Genomic DNA, 18,078 nt, shown 5'->3' on the forward strand with positions numbered 1-18,078 from the left:
GGATAGTTTATGCCACGCATTATGTTTATTTATAAGAAATACATATTTATTAAGGCTGTTCATAGTTACTTGTGTCGTGTTGCACCATACTTCGTTTTAGAATATATTGCAAATAAGTTATCCTGCATTGCTACGTTTTATTTCATATTTATATATTTACTTATCACTAAGTAAGAATAATACAGGGTTTGTCAAGAACGTAGCTACAGGTACGTAGCTTATTAAGGTTTCGCGTAAATATAAATAAAAAAATATATAACTGAAAATATTTATGGCATCTGCGGTATTGAATAACTTATGCCATTGTCACACTTTGTAAAATAAGTAAAAGCGAAGGAAAGGTTAAAGTTAGCATTATCTTAAAAGGTAACATAAGTTAATTTTATTAAACATTTATAAATTTTAATTTTATTAACTTATGTTCTTTTACGTCCAAAACTAACAAATACCTGTGTAATCCTACTTTAGAACATCTATTCGCTGCGAATTCCAATTCGAGATATTTTTATTTTAAATATGAAGCTTTTTTATTATTTACTTCATTTCCTCTGTTATAAAATAACTTTTCGGTATGTTTTACTTTGTTTTCATTTATAAGCAGTACCTATAATAAATCTTTTACATTAAATAATAATAAAGAAGTTTTATTTCATTTTACCAATTATTTTTTTCTACATATTGAGTGACGTCAAATTTATTGACAGGAGGATATTTATAAATTTTACGAAATTTGGCGCAATCTGAAATATATGCGATGCCGTGGAAAAAATATTTCACGCCGTTATTAGGCCGATTGACGTGCGAAAGGACATTCCGGTATGCGACAATTATATTTAATGAGGATAGTCAGGCCAGTTTAAATATTAGCAAGTTGAGTGCAATTTCATTCGGAAAATGCATGGAAAATGTGAAGATTTTACGCTGGTTTAACAGAGACCCGTTTCCCTTTAACGTTAATGCAATTTTGCTGGAAGAGTGACACCAGAGAATTAAACCTTAACCGAAAATAGTTTTCGTTTATAGACCCCGCCTGACTATTTTCAGTATTTCGTGTTGTCGCTGCTTTAGAACTGCTATAATGTAGGTACTTTTGCAAAATAAGCAAAAAACAAATCTAAATATCATTAATGTTTGCTCGACCGGAGATCGAACCTGTAACTTTCTGTATGTAAATATGTATCGTTACTGTAGTCCTCTAGCAGTTAGTTGGCACATGACGCATTTAAAGTAACTTATTACGACCTTTTACGGTTGAGTGCTTGACTAACATAACACGTTAGATTTTAAATTGAATTTATTGTCCAAGATTTTCTAACTGAAATAACTAATAACCGTTTGTAACGTGGAGAGCTATATCTTTATTATAATTAAATAATACAGCTTTCATACTTCAATTTTTACCTAATGTTTCATGAAACTTCGTAAATATATTATGAAAGCGTATTTTTATGTATTTTTCATCTCGAAATTTCCCCGTGAAAATCAGATTATATCACAGCTAAGCTCGGCCGGGTTTAGCTAGCAGTCCATGGGAGTAGAAAGCGCGGTTATATTAAACATTGATTGTTTTTTACATAACTTTGTGTTACATTCCTCTTAGCATCGGATCTCTTCGTCAGTCCTCCCACTGGAGCGGTCCAGGGCTGATCGAGCACAAGGAGCTGGACTGGCGTGACGTCATCTCTGAGGCTGAACAAATCGTGGGCTACCCTACATCATTCCTCAACCTTCGATGGCTGTTTAACGACGAGATCGCCAATACTGCTATACATTTGAGGAAACTTGTATGTGTTTGTAAAATATCTAGAATTGGCTGAATGACCTAAAAATGTAGAAAATGGCACACTAAGCTGGACAAGGGAACTTGTAGACATTTGTTAATTCATCATTTAGATGTCGATTGAATCCGGAACTTCGATTAGTTTTGTATGAAAATGTTCTTCGTAACATCTTTGACAACTCTATAATTTATCCGTAATGTTAGCAGTCTATTTGGATAGTCTATGCTTATGAATGATAATTATATGTACTTCATTATGTTTTTGTATCTTACATCTCTTTTGTTGTTCAAATAAAGTTAGCTGACCTCTAACTACGTTTACCTTGGATAAATATATAATATTTATGAAATAAATAGAGACTTATTTTATGACTTCGTTCTAAAGTGTATTACATTATATTGAACGCAATAGATATATTTATATCACGGTAACCATTTAACTATAATTAACAAAATAATAAAGCATTTACTTAATTAAGAGATATTGACCCAATTCGTTTTGTAGGTCGGTACTAATCACCCGCTCCTAAAATCAGCAAAAAATCTTCTACTTGGCTCCAAGAGCAACCTTCAATCTGTTGGTCTTATTGTCCTGCTAGTGTCCAAAGCTGCTGGCTTCAATGCCACGGACTACTCCAGGGACCATCATGATTCAGGAGTTCTGCATGCTCAAAGAGCCTTGGCTGAAATTGTGGAGATGAAGCGAACGGGCCATCTTATACATAAAACGATGGTTAATCTAAGAGAGAAGCAAAAATATGGGGACAAATACAAGGATTTGTTGTATGGGAACAAGATCGTTTTACTTACAGGTATGTCTTGGTTGTTGATAGCGTATTGTTATAAATCTGCTGTATTTTTGTACGTAGAGGAAATTAGTCATCTCTTGCTTTGACAGTGTCTAAAAAAGGCTTTAAAAAACCTACACTATTATTTGAGAAAACTCCCAATTTTCTCTCATACGACTAGTTGGCTCAACCATTTCCTATGCATTTTGAACTGCTTCATTTTAAAATCCTACATCGTTAACATTTCCAATTCATATTATTATTATCATTCTTTCAGGTGATTATCTTCTGGCTACATGCCTGAAAAACCTCGGTACACTTCGCAATAACGAGGTTACCGAGCTCATTTCCACGGGCCTTCGTGATTTAGTCGAAGGAGACTTTCTTGGAGAATTTGACGAGAATAACAACCCATTACCTACTAAGCCTAAAGGTATTTTGTTAGCCAGGTGATTTTTAATTCTTTCCTTAAGTGTACTAAATCTGAGGATATCAGATTATATTAATCAATTCCAACAGGCAGTAATGAAGTTACGAGCCACTATGCCTGGGAATATGAAGATAATCTAAGCAAGCTTGGCTCTAACGAGTTCCTCGGACAAGGCAAAGATGAATGGATTCTTCGGACCATGCTCACATCGGGCAGTTTGCTCGGCAAAGGTTGTCAGGCGGCCATGAAGTTGTCATGCCGCGGGCAAGAGATGGAAAGAAACGCTTACATACTTGGAGGGCACTTAGCTTTGATTTGGCAGCTTTACTTGGACGTGAAAGACTTTTTCATACATCCACATTCCTATTCTTTAGTCGGTGCGCCAGTTATTCTAGCGTTATGGGAATATCCGACACTATACGCGTACATTTTACAATCGAAGCTGGAGAAAAAACCGGTGGAGTTTAAACAGCTGTACTACGCTGTACGCAGCACGCGGTGTTTGGAGTATCTGTCGAACTTTCTAGACGATGAACTGGCGGCCATTTTGAAGTACAGTGAGAAGTTTCCGGTGGAAGATGCACGGGTGGCGTTGCAGAAGATGGCGCTAACAGTGCATAGTGAAGCCATTCAATATATGGAAGAGTAAATATTGATTAAAGTTTTAGAGAATCTAATATTTTATTTTATATGTATTTTTAATGTTAGATTTGTCTTAGGCTGCAAAAAGGTTTAATTGTTACAAATATTTTATATAAAATCGTGGAACCAGCTACAAAATGGACTGAAGTTTCGATTAGCTTAGTTTACATAAAGTACATCGAAAATTATCTGGGTCGTAACTAACAATTAGCGCCTGCTACAATCGTGCGATACACTAACATTGTGGTCACGACTGCATCCACGAGTTCTCGCGCTGAATCAAAATAATTTGCGAGCGATTTATAATTGAACGTAAATATTCAATTTCCAAATTAAATATTGAGTGAGCGCGGTGGTTAATTGAATTTTGACGTCCGTCATTCTCCTGACCTGCCCGGGAGGCTACCGGACGCGATTGCCGCCATCGGACGCCGCTACGGAAGCTGTGACAGCTTGTCATTTTTTAAATGTCTGTACTTACCTTGTTTAATTATTTTTGGAGCAGGCTATTAACGTGCCACACACATACTAAAGGTTTTTATGCCCTTATTATGTATATGCTCTCACGCGTGCCACTGCATATTATGTCTTATGTAGGTATATTTTTCTGCCATGCGTGTCACATGCACGCAGGTTGCGAAAGGCTGCAGCGAGTTAATTGAACTATGTGTGCGGCACATGCACGGATCAGAAAAAACTAGTTTTTCTGTTCCGTGGGCACACGCATGCGGACGTAAACTCGCACGACAAGAAAAATACTAACTACTAGACTATTTTTGTCACAAGTTGTTATTTTTTTGTGGTCTGATAAAAACATCTACCAATTTACTTGATAAATGCTTAATTCGTGAAATGGCCGACTCTGTTAAATACCGATTTACTAACTCGTAAAATAGTCAATATTCGAAAAGGTCTCTTGAAGAGAAAAAATGATGAAAACATACTTTTCAGAAAGGACGAAGGAGGAAAAAAATATTGATGTTTCTTCGCAGATGGGCAAGGGTGGCGCAAAACTTAAAAATCTCTATTATAACAACTTAAACCATTTATTTCTATTTACACAACAATCACATTTTAAATTCAACAACACTAAGAAGCTAGTCTATAACAAACAATATTTGAATATAAAAAGTACCGTAAATAGTTTTTTTACTATTGTAAATTAAAAATATTAAAAGTAAATAAAAACATGTAAGTCGTAAAAGTAAACCCGAAAATTACAACACTGACACATACACTGACTGACACAGACACTGACAAATACAAGTATGTCGTGTAGGTATATTAAATTATAACTTGTTTCAGTAAATAATGCAATGCAATATTATGACATTTCTATTTACCTCTCACTCATTTTCTATAATATGTAAGCAAGATACAGAATTAGCCATTTTGTTTTACAGAGTTTATTGATTTTCCATAATAAATACATGAAATATAAACCATAATATAACAAAATGTAATAATATTACATCTTAATAAAAATGAAATACAAAACTAAATACATAAGAATATAATTTAATATCATGGCATATTCATGGATATCAAATATAAATTGTATCACCAATAATGTTATACTTAATGTAAATGGTTTATAAGTAAAATACAAGTGGATCACAATTTAGTAACTAAAGTTTGACGAAGCAAATGTCCATGCAGTCCATCTCAAGTGGCGGCTATGGCATACTGCCTCATGTAAGTATTTGCCTTACCACACCCTTCAAACCTGAATACAGCAGCTGAACTCCTTATATTAGGCTGAATATTTCTTAGATATCTCTTATTTTTTTTAAAGTTTCTTGTTATTAAAACTGCATATTATTTAGTTAATTCTAATACTGTATTAATATTATGGCAGAAATATCATTGATTGATTTATTGATTAACTGAATGTCATTTAATCTAATCTATTACTCATATTAACAAAAATTATGGCTTGGCTTTGGTACATCAATACTGCTGTGAAATTAACTGAATAATAGATACCGATAATTAAAATTCTACTTACAACATATAACTATAATATGTAGTATTTATGAAAAAGAAAACACCAAATATCTAAATTTCATCCTCAAATTGTCTATAAAATCATAAGAATAATAAAAATAACTGTGTAGGAATCTTAAACATTTGATCTAATACCAATGATATGAAATTCAAGGATTCAATATAAATTATGCGTAAATTAAAGTACAGACAAACACTCTAATGCCTTGAATTAAACATTACCTTGTTCAGTTATTGACATGCAAATCATTGTGACATGTGAGTTGCCTTATGTAACATGTTTCAATGTCATGAATTAGGACAGTTCATGAAATGCCCAATGCTGCCGCGTCATTGTCATCTGTTTAAATTATTTTATGAACTCAATTCATACATTTTACAGAATTAGGTATGGTGTAATTGTATATTGTACATAAATAATTATATCAAAACATTACTACCATTATTGCAAATTATTTTGTTAAAAAAAATAATAAAATATGATACAAAGTTTTAGTCCTTAAATGGAGTTTGTGAATTGTATTTCACAAAAATGTTGACAATAAGTTTCATGTCGATTGTTATGATTAAAGGTTTTAGAATATTTAACAAAATCATAGAGTATACAATTGCAAGTAATTATATACTCTAAATATAGTGTAAAAACAATTTTCATTATTTTATAATTATCATTGTATTAATGATATTTACTTTATGAATTTTTAGATTATAAGTACTTCACAGTTCGAGACAGTTCACAGATTGCCATAAAAAATATCTTCCCTACAACATATCAAGGCTAACTTATCATTTATCAATATCGTTTGGTATATCTCATTATCTGGTAACCTATTTATCCACTTGATTCGGTATTGTTACTGGGCAATTGATTTCTTTCCATGATTTAGTAATTGCAAATAATAAGTTTACAAGAATCATCATAATTGGTAGTTAGAAAATGTTCTGTAAAAATTGATTGCACAATTGGACTATGGCCAGAGTTATTTCAATTTATAGCAGCTAAGATTTATTGCTGTTCTGGTGTAAAAGGCTATGGTACTCCATATTATTCAATGAACTTTCCCAACTTATTTGCACCGAGTAATAACTCATGAGTCAAGAGGCATCATGTAGGTCACCTATCCTATTTATGGTTATGTATAACATGGCCTGGTAAGATACTGATTGATATGCTAAGCAATGGAGCTACATAGTGCTCATATTTCCTTCATATGTAATTGTCTAGTACAACTGGGTTTAGGTACGACTTCGCTTCAATAATAATAATTAGGAACTATTGTATAAAAATACATAAAAACTGGCCATCTAAGGCACACGCTTACATTATAAAGTTTTTATAAGCCTCTTTATTGTATGAACTGACTGATTGTCACCAAATAACTCGACATAGCTCCGAGCTTTTTCAGAATGTTCCTCATGCAATAATCTTGTCTTTTCTATAGCATTTGTGTTTCTGATATGTGATTTTATAGTATCTAAATTTACCTCAGATACATTTGTTAAATTTTTTAACTGGTCGTAGAGTTCAGGGCTTTCGTTTAGTGCAAATAGAACAGGAGCACTTACCAACGAGAAGGATTCTTTGCTATTGTTTGTGAATTTCTGTAATTCACTCGCAGCTTGCCACGCTAAGCATAGATGACAGCCGAAGAGGAAAGCAATCTTTTGGTCTTCGGAGCTCCTGTCTGCTAGTAATGCGGCACCTTCGCAGCCCCGACCAAACAGCGATCCACCATTATACATTGTTCTCAGAGTCCATTCTCGTATTGGTGATCCGAGTATGTCCTTCACATCCAAAGGCACCGTGTCGCTTGTAATTTTGAACATATCTCTGTCTCGTTTGATTGGTTTCCCTGGCAAGGGAATATTTTGGCAGTCTCGTTGTCCAAAGAACTCCCCTTCGCTCAAGTCTCGGAGGGCTGTTGATATTAAGTATGAAAGGTCCTGATTTTTTATTCTAGCGAGCATGCCATTGGCTGTTACTAACAAATAGTCGCCTATAAGTATAGCTATTTTGTTGGCGAAGATAGAGGTTTCCATTGCCTTGCCCCGCTCTTCTAAAGGTATATTAAGCAAGCCTCTGTGTATGTAGTGCCCTGTGCGGATCATCTCTGTGAGCTCGGCTAGCATCCGTTGCTTCTCTGTTACGGAAGTGGTTAGTAAGGGTTGTACTGGGGATGTTATGGCCTTGGATAGAAGCAGGATGATCAGTCCCCATGGTTGTAAGTTATTGTGTTCATTGTATAACACTGTTTTCGCTGTCCTCATGATTGGATGGTTACTGCCAACCTAAAAATTATTATACATTTCTATTGGCTGTCATTTTTTAAATGCATATCGAACATTAGAACTGCATGATGTTATAGTATATTAATTATCAAATTCTTAAATGGTCAAGAAACAGGGATCCGAGTTTCAAATTCCAGGACCTCTGATTTTTTAAAGTTATGTGCGTATTAGATATTCATTATCACTTGCTTAAATGGTGAAGGAAAACTAGCTGAACCTGAAGTATACCTGGCTGAACTATAATAAATTATCAGCAAAAATACTTTACTAATAACTTAAATTATTTTTTTGTTACACAATAAAATGTTTATGAACATTTAAAATATTCTTAACCTTGTGCTTAGAAATAAGGAAATGACCTTGAATAGGCCTATCAAGTATCTTACATAACTTTTGAATGGAGTGCTTGCATTCTTTAAAATTAGAAAAAAATATATTTGTAAAAAAGGCTAAGTAATTACTTAGAACTATTTAAGTGCTGTAGGGTCATGACTTTGAATATAATTAGTTATGACAAAAGTTATGAAATATAATGAAATTTATGATTCAAATAGATAAGGTATTTTTGAATAAAAGCCAACGACGTATTAATGTTTTAAGTAAGAGAAATTGAATATTGACGATGGTTTGAGGAAAATATGTACTTACAACTTTTCGCAGATGCATCGCCATATTAGCGAATTCGTCGCTTAAAAGCCATCGGAGGTTCATGAATGAGGTGGGGTATCCAACAATCTTCTCAGCTTCTCTTATAACTTTACTCCACTGGGCCAGGGGTGGTCGGTACACGAAGTCTTCTTGGGTTAGGTTCGTCATAGTGCTCTCCAGTCGAATTTGCTGCGACGATAGCACGGTACGACGGAAATGGCGCATCATAGCGTAAGACATGATTACTCTGTTTATTTATAAACGGTTTTTATAGAACAATTACATTCGTTTAGTTTCGCGCTTAAATTTATTGTGATCAAAATCGTAAAGTGCGCTCCGATCACGGTGTGATTATGTCATTGTTTATTTTGACATTTCGCTCGCGTTCAGAAACGCGTTGTAAAGTGACAGCTAGGTAGAATAACATTTCTGAACGTTATCAAATATTATTTTGTTACGTGTAATAATTAAAATTATTGATTTCAATTCGGATAAAGGGTATTTTTCGTTTTTATTTTCGATGAGATTGTTTACAGCATGGTTTTAATTAGAATAATTTGTCCAATAAGCACACGCCTTCTATTTACTATAATAAAAGCAAGACGGTTTTATTGAAGAATGAAGACCACACTTTTTACTGAGCAGTTATATTAATATCTCAATTTTCGAAAGTTCTGTACTACAAATAATTTAAATAATGATTAACTCAGCTCATACTCTCTTGCTTGCTACGTGTATACTTAAATTAGGTCCTGCTTAGATTTGTTGAGATAAGGGACAGACATAAGACATAGGACAGATATAACAAAGAAATAAAAGGATAATTACATCGACGCGGGAGCACTGCACTTTAGATACCTACGAACTTTATAATATTTATGATTTGATTATAAAAAATATGATCAATGGTCTCAGTCAACATTTCATAGACATGGGTTATCTAAATGCCGATATTATTGTTTTAAAAGTTTCACTAACATAACCATTTTACCATCACTTAGGTCTATTCGTTTTTAGGTCAGCAGAATTTTAAGTCTGCGAGGACATTAACTGCATAATGTTGACTCATTAAACGCGCCAGCCAATACCTATGATTAGAGTTTCCCGCAAAATTAATGTTAATTTTTTTAAAGTGCATGCTCTACATATTGTCGCATTTGTCACTTTCGCCTAATCCCTCCCTGTGGAGGAAATTTTGAAAAAGGACAGGTATATTCGTAACAGCTTTCTACAGAAACATAATTCATTTTAGATTTTATCGTCGCCCCACTCGAACATAACACTAATAAATATGAAGTACTGAACGTTAACGCTTCCACGGCGGCCAATCACGTGTCTGGGCGCAATAATTCAAAAAATAGAAGGGTCAGTAGGCCCCTGGCGAAGACGGTGGCTCGTCCATAGCAATTAAAAATAAAACCGATGTATAATTTGTTGCCAGTTTATGGTGGCCCCATCCTGCGGCCGCAAAACGACTAAAATGTACGCATTTGCATTTTGATCGGCGCAGTTCTGATTGAGTGAGGTCCGCGCTCCGTAGGTAGGACGAGTACAGGCGAGGGATAAATCGGATTGATTTCGTTTTTTACTCTTTCAAATAATCGGCAGCCTGCCAGGTATTTTGTGTCGGATTGTGCGGGGTTTATTAAACTTTTTCCTCCGATAAATGCGCGGGATATTTTAGGAATTCGCGGAATATATGGGAGAGATTTGGCGTCAAAACTAAAAGGGTTCCATCAGTTAAGTTCGGGAACGTAGGGCATAAACAAGTATTTTATCGGAGTGTATCTCGGCCGGCCGGGCCGCCGGTCTGCGGGCGGTGCCGTGCAATTACGGCCTAATTGCCGCGTTCATTTCGCAGAAATAATTTACTAATATACATCTACGCAGACCACGCCTCGACCATCAACATCGCATCTTCACATCTATGCACATGTTGCTACATAATGTGCGGTGTAATTTTTGAGGGAAGCTGCTCCTGTGTGTAAAAGTTAAGTGGTTGGTAAGTGGACGTTTGCTGTTGATACTGCAGACATTACAGGTTCGTCCAGTTTCTTCTCTTAAACTATGGGTTTAAATACATAACTCATAAAGAAAGAGTGCGTCATTCCTCTTATGGCACATTGCGTGCGTTGCTACGAAAACAGATTCGCTGAACAATCAAGAAAAATAAATCATAGGCAACTTTGTTTTTCAACTTTAGCTGTTCATGATATGATTGTAGAAGCACCGCTTTACGGCTTTTTTTATCCTATAGCAATAACATTAACGGTATTATGTTCTGGTTTGAAGATGACGTCATATAGCAAGAAATGATGTTTCTAAGAATTGCGCCAATTTGTCGTCAGGTACAGTAATGGGTCCAAGGTCGTTCAAGTTAGATGCATTTTTTTTATTTGATGATGTTATGGACGTCACTTTTTGAGTATTATACCAAATAACGATGAAGTATAAGTGTCTGAAACTACACGTATTGGCTGAAAATATAGAATCCAAGGCCATTAAATTAAATAAAAGAAAATAGGTATGTCATTCTGTGAGTAATTATGTTGTGCAGTTATTTACTGTATGCCTGATATAGTTATCGAACTACGTAAATCGCTAAAAAATATAGGTGCCTACATAGCTATCTGGTAGTGGTCTAATATACCCTCTGTAATACCCAAAACACTAGTAACTGTAAAGAATACGATCAAAACCTCCTTCCTACCGAAAAACTACCCTCCGAAAAACTTACAATATACCTACATATTATATATTTAAATAGATACACTTAATGTATAAAAAAACTATAAAGTAATGTAAATGAGTGTTTTATTTATTGTCTAATACTCATTGTTCAGTCTTTGTTCTTCCTTTGGTAACGGAAAATTAAGAAACACCTCAGAGATACAATCTTCTTTACAAATCAGTAAAATTAATGACAGCCATGTAAATATTTAAATTTGAACGCACCCAAAATATTTTACGGTTGTTCTTAATCGACATCACGCTTCGTTTCAGAAAATTAAGTACTCGTCTACGGTCACCAAAACGTTCTTATAACTATGCATAGAGTAATTTTTGAGAAGGGAACCTTAATAAGTGAGGTGCGCTCCTCCGCCCGACGGTAAATTGCTTCTTCGGTTATTATTCTCCGCATCGCCAATCCTATCCATTTAAAACCAATTATGTTTTATTATAGCTTACAGAGAGGGATGGGGAATGTTGTGTATGGCGGCAGAGAGGGATAGAGCGCGAACCACAGACAAGAGTAGGTTCGTCGAGCGCGCGCTTTTGTTTTTATTTTTTAAAATGCACACACGGGCACGGGCGCGCTGTCTTGATGCCTGATCGTGAATGGAGCCCTAATGGACGCTTGGAAATATAAAATTAAATCGGATATAATGAGTTACATAGGCTATCACGATCGCGGGTTCGACGGGTCGCGGAAGGCTTTTGTTCTTGGGTCGACGAACCCGCATCGTTTTTAGTAATTATAATTGACTTTTTGTTTCTTATTTCACGTTCACCTTAATGGAACGTTAATGCGAACCGTCAAAACTCGTGTTATTTCTCAATAAAAGTCATCAGTCATCGGCGCGTTAGCTTGGATGGATGGAGGATGTAGCTGTTTCCACAAAGATGATTAAATTTAACATGATTACTTATTGACTGTTATAAGATTTAGTTTAAGTATCTACTAATGTACAAGATATAAATTAGATTTTCATTTTTTTATAATTATCTAAATATAACCTAAAGAACTCTTTGTAGTTGGACCGCAGGCTCCACCACCACTTTTATTTCTGCCGAATAACAGCAGTTGCTTCGCATCTATGCCCAACCTCAGGTAGGAATTTGATCTTATCTGCGGTTGATTACTGTTGTCCATGGACGGCAGTAGCTACTAATCAGATAGACTGCATGCATATTATATAAAAATATTAATATAAAAATCCTATGTCGGACGTAGATTCGAATCCCGGTTAGGTGATAATGGACATTTGTTTCGACCGGTTCAAAAAGACATAATGTATATAGCATCTACAATTTTTAAATTTTGTAATAGGACTCCGAAAGAAATTAAGAGTCGTAATTAATTATTAGTAGGTACCTATCGCCTGGGGTCCTAATTTGGAATCTAAGCGCCTAATTACAGCGCAGCCCGGGGTGACCACTTAATTATTTCTTCCATTTTGAGTTAAGGAAAGAATTAATCAATTTTTATGCAAGTCTAATACTTCGATAACTTTAGGTTGTTCAATATGTTCTTTTTAATTTATGAAATGAAACAGTGCTTGTTATGAAGATTACTTATTTTAAAAAAGCAGTGATAGTCTAGTGCTTAAGAAACTCGTCCTCTTGATCGAGGGACCGAGGTTCGAATCCCAGGCATGTACTTCTGATTTTTCAAAGTTATGTGCGTATCAGAAATTATTTATCACTTGTTGTTTAAGCAAGATGAAGGAAAACATCGTGAGGAAACCTGAATACCTGAGAAATTAAAAAAAAAGTTTTCAAAGGTATGTGAAGTCTACCAATACGCACTTGGCCAGCGCGGTAGAGTATGGCCTAATCCTCCTCAGTCGGAGAGGAGACCCGTGCCCAGCAATGCGACAGTAATGGGTTGATGATGAAGATTACGTAGTCAGTTAGCAACTTTTGTTATAGCTAGGTTAATTAGCGTTGCAATTACCTATCTAGATAATTAACCAACAGTGGCTGATAGATAGGCGGTAGAAAAAGTATTGTTTGACGGGAAAGGTGCCACCGCCACACCTATTTCTAGCGTGAAGCCGTTCTGCCTTTAGGTGGAAGGGTGTCAGCTGAATTATATAATAATCTACTTTGGTATGAAGCGACCATCTTAGTACTCAGGAGTGACACAACACATTAGTGTTCGGCTTCAAGTACTTATTCTATATGAAGTTGATCTATATGGCCATGGGAGACTACTGTGGACTGCAAGCTCGTTTACTACTCCAATCTTATAAATATCACACAGCACACAGATAGTTTTAGTCCTCAGAACTTTTGAGGACTACGATGATCGTTTCATTATGTACGGCGGCGGCTAAAAGTACATAGTAGTAATAAGTAGTTAAGTCGGCGTTCATTCATGCTAGAAATAGGTGCGACAGTGGTTCCTCCCCGATTTAACTATTCTATTTCTTTCAATCTTTAACCTTTCAAACAAGTAATTCAAAGTCCAAGTTTGCTAACCCAGGGTTTTACTTTACGTTACACCTTTAGGTACACTGTTCCAATTTTCAAGTGATACTTCGTGGTTCAAGTGTGCCGGCATCACCTTCAAACCAATTTCTACGTACTTACAGCTCGTAATGTTAAGTAAGGGTTGAGTTCGTGTTTTAAGGGCGTGGAAACATTCATGGCCTACTACCGCTCGTTTTTACTCCTAAGGACTAATATGGAACGCCTCGTGTGCCACAACCTTTAAAATAGAACACAGCGCCTGACACTGCAGGAAAAATCCCTATCTCGTTATTGAAAAACGCCGTCACTACATATCTCTTTCCGTCTACTATATATCCTAAAACGTTACGTAAATATCACAAACTCCCACGGTCCTATGTATACACAATGGTCGCATGCAGATCCGTTCGTCCGTCTCAGTGCGCATTAGCGTACAATGTACAATGCGCTTGCGCATGCATCGACTATCCTTTGATCCCGCCGCTGGAACACTGGTTTGACTGTGATGTAGTAGCGAGGAGTGTTGCGCGATCAATGTGTGCGATAAAGCTAAGCTAGAACACATCTTTTAATGGTATTGTCGTAAGAAATTTCGGCTCAAATCTCATAAAATTGAATACAATCCTAATGATCCTAAGATGAATTAAGTTGACTGAAATCCTGCTTTAGTCAGTAAGGATACCCACACAGGATGACAACACAGACCAACTGTATTGGACTATATTGGACCTGAACGATTGTTATTTAAGTAAAACAAAACTTACTTTAGTAAAACTTTAAAAATATGTAAAATACGAAGAAGAATACAAGTATCAGCAACCATGGAAGTCGCAAGATTTTAAGATTTTTGCATGAGGGAGGTAAATAATGATCAGCAATTTATAATTATTAATTTAGTATTACAAAGAGCCATTTTAAGTGGCATTTATTGTAACTTGGATATTTCAATAACATCTTTTATCGCTTATAGTTCAACTTTTTGAATGCAACACATAGTTTTCAAAAGACCTGCATTTACTTAACTGAAGGTAGGTACTTGATTTTTGACGCCCCGTATGTAAATACATCCGTCGGTTAGCCTTCGAACCCTTTGATCAGCCCTTATATACTTTATTTGTATTTTTTCAGCGCCGTTTGTTCCAGTGTTTGTGTTTTTCAGGTTAATCATTTACTTTTGCGGCATACAGTAATTGGTAAGAAGGTATATCTCTGAAATTATATTTTATTATTATTAAATTAGAAGGGCTATTAAATAATTCAATTATCTTATTAACGATATTTAAGGGGTATCACGGCTAACGTTTTATGTTTAGTTTTACTTTTTTAGTATTTCCTTTTCATAATTACTTTGAATAGTTTCAATGTTCGAAATACTATAGAAAAATATATCAGTAGTTGTTAGCCTTATTTTTCATAAAAATATTAATGTGATATTTTATATGTTTATGATATTTGCAATTACAAAGGAAAACATTTTTTAATAAAACAATATCATGCATTACTTTGTTATACAGCCTTGTTCACTACGAGGATCGTGTTACTATATTGGGTTGATTGGAGCATTATAGGACCAGGATTTGATACGGTACTACGAATCAAATCTCTCCGACAAGACGATGTAGATTCACTTGCATAATCGCAGCTTATACTTACAAGGGTAAAAATAAAATACTAATAATCATGCTCAACTCTCTTGAGAACAATGAGAAACACAAGCATAGTAACATCTCTAAGTGGTGGTGCTTGCTTGAACGAGGTGTTCCTGCCGTTTCATGCTAGTAGGAACACGGCCAAAAGTCCGCCTGAATGCGTCGCAACCTTTGATGCTAAATTGAATCACCTCATATTTCCTAGCAAACAATGCATGAGCTGATGCTATACTTAATATAAGATAGGAACAAGTGTAGCCGCCGCCGGTGGTGCCACTGCCATAAAGAGTTATCAAATCTTTAACTTCATCCGTACGTGTACTACCCTTCTTCCAATATTCTACATTTTTTCAATAATGCCTTCCGTCTACGTACAAAACAGGGACCATAATAAGTAATTATAAGTATTATAATACAATATTTAAATTATAATACCTACCTATCAAACAAAATAAGAAAAATATGATCGTACAAGTAAGCTTCTGTTTTAGATTAGAACCATTTTAGAAGTTACCAGTAGCGTTGTAGTTCTGCTATTAGCTACTAGATGACGTTACTGGTAACGTTTTATGAAATGAACGCAGGGAACTTGTGAGCGTACAAAATTTAACAAGATTACAAAAACTTCATTAAGTAACTGCAGATATTTTGTATGTTATTTAATACAAAAGAAAATATTTAAAAAATGCTTTAAGAATCGTAAACATTTTAAAAATATACGAGTAAAATAATTGTGAAGTTTGATTAATGTGTTTAACTTATTTTGGGTGTCTAATTTAACAAACTATATATAAGTACTTAATACCTAATTCACTTGTTCATGTACCCTTTATACATATTCGAAAAACATTGTTATAAAAGGAAAACATCAGTAAATACAGAAAAAACAAGCTCTACAAACAACTGAAGTTAAAAATGCATGATGGCGGAAATAAAAACCGCTGTTTTAAACTCACCGAACAATTCAAATATATTATTTACCGGGATTTCTCTCAAACAGAACATGAGATTTTTCGAAGCTGCCTCCGCTTCTGGGATCAAATATTTAAGCGGTTCCCTTTCTGTTCTAAATGTGTCACTGTATTTTTCTTTTTGTTTGGTTATAAAAAGAGAGAAAATTTAATTTATATGAACCTTACCTAATATTACAAAACGATTAAAGATAGAAATAACACATAGGTAATAAATCATAGATTAGTAAAGATTACTCGCCCTTACAAGAAAATGTAACGTTTTGACAATTGTCACTGTCAATTATTTTCGTATTTGAAAAGTATTTAAAAAATGTAGTTTTTAGATCATTTACGAATGAAACGATATTTATTCGCACTTTTTCTTAGATTTCGTGTCTTAACTGTGCATGTCAATATTATTCCGCGTAAATTACACCATGACAGTCATTAAACGGCTGACAGAATTGTCAGCAGTCATTTAACATAGATTAGTAAAGATTACTCACTCCTAACAAGAAAATGTACCCAGTTTTGAGAATTGAAATAGTTACGTAAAAAAGTTTTGCCACGTCTCCGTGCTAAAATGTCCTTAAAATATTTGAAATAATTATTTATTTATTATGTAAATTACGCAGTATTAGTTATTTATTCGTAAATTTTCTCTAAAAATGTTTTTATGTCAAGAATTAAAAAAAAGAACTTACTAATAAGCCGTTTGTGGCTTCATTCAATTTCAAGGCGGCGAAGTATCTTTACAAATCTATGCCATTTAATGGCTTCCTTCAATTACAAGGCGGTGAGATATCTATACTTATCTACATAATAAATAGGTAGATTAAATATCCTCCTTTTTTAAGTCTGTTAAAAATGAAATAATTTCCGCGAATGTGACATCTATACAATAGATAATAGTTTATTAGGCCATATTTATTTATTTATTTATATTAGTTACGTATGATTCCCGCCAATTTCATTGACAACTGTCTACATTTAAATAAATTATTCTTAATCCCGTTCAGGCAGTGTGGTGTTAAGTGCCAGCTATTTATTCAGCCAGTCTAGCGGCTAGGTGAGCTGTCGGGGTGTGCTCTAATGTGTTTTTGATTGTCTCCTACTCTCCCGGCAGAAGGCAGACTTTTAATGTCTTAAGCGGTTTGATTAACATCTTCAATCTATATAGTCATATTGCAAATACGAGTTTAATTATGTTATACCAGTGATTACGTACATAACTATATATTATTATTGTCTTAGGTCTGCACATAAAGAAATAAGAAGGTTTTATATTCGAAAACGGCTTGTGATCAATTTAAATAATGTCATGATGTGGAAAATTTAAAATTTGTCTTGGCAATTTCGATTAATATTAAAATACAGTACAATTCTTATAGTAAATACCACCATTTGTATAGTTGGGCTAAGCACATTTAGTTTTATCATTCCATCTTATAAGAAGTCGACATATTTAAGTAGTAAGAAAAATAAAATTACAAAGCGTCCAATTTTTATTGAGTGCCTGTTTTCTACTTTACAAATATCTACATCCATTAACTTTTTAAGATCCTCTGCTAGACGTAAGTCTCTGCTAGACTTAAGTTGGACTCCAACCAGTGCTGTGCTTTCTGAGTTTAACAGTTTCCTGCTGTCTTCTTCAGGTTATCGGTCTTAGTCGAGGGCAACTTGACCATGTTTTACC

General features: G+C 34.7%; 2 protein-coding genes across 2 annotated transcripts; one reads left to right on the forward strand and one right to left on the reverse strand.

The window, feature by feature from the left end:
- The first annotated feature begins 1,213 nt into the window (after positions 1–1,213).
- On the forward strand, positions 1,214–3,669 carry LOC140742546 (all trans-polyprenyl-diphosphate synthase PDSS2). Its single transcript, XM_073073447.1, has 5 exons — positions 1,214–1,227; positions 1,601–1,784; positions 2,286–2,592; positions 2,846–3,001; positions 3,088–3,669. The coding sequence occupies exons 1-5, from the start codon at positions 1,214–1,216 to the stop codon at positions 3,645–3,647; spliced, it is 1,221 nt and encodes a 406-aa protein (XP_072929548.1). The 3' UTR covers positions 3,648–3,669.
- Positions 3,670–4,904: 1,235 nt separating this feature from the next.
- Positions 4,905–8,944, reverse strand: LOC140742626 (all trans-polyprenyl-diphosphate synthase PDSS2). Its single transcript, XM_073073563.1, has 2 exons — positions 8,585–8,944; positions 4,905–7,936 (listed from the first exon to the last, which is right to left on the reverse strand). Exons 1-2 carry the CDS (start codon positions 8,822–8,824, stop codon positions 6,971–6,973), a joined length of 1,206 nt encoding a protein of 401 aa, XP_072929664.1. The 5' UTR covers positions 8,825–8,944; the 3' UTR covers positions 4,905–6,970.
- Positions 8,945–18,078: the final 9,134 nt, after the last annotated feature.

Source organism: Epargyreus clarus, unplaced genomic scaffold (genome assembly GCF_041222505.1).
Source record: "Epargyreus clarus isolate Ecla_fem2 unplaced genomic scaffold, WU_Ecla_fem_2.2 ptg000006l, whole genome shotgun sequence".
Taxonomy (NCBI): Eukaryota; Metazoa; Arthropoda; class Insecta; order Lepidoptera; family Hesperiidae; genus Epargyreus; species Epargyreus clarus.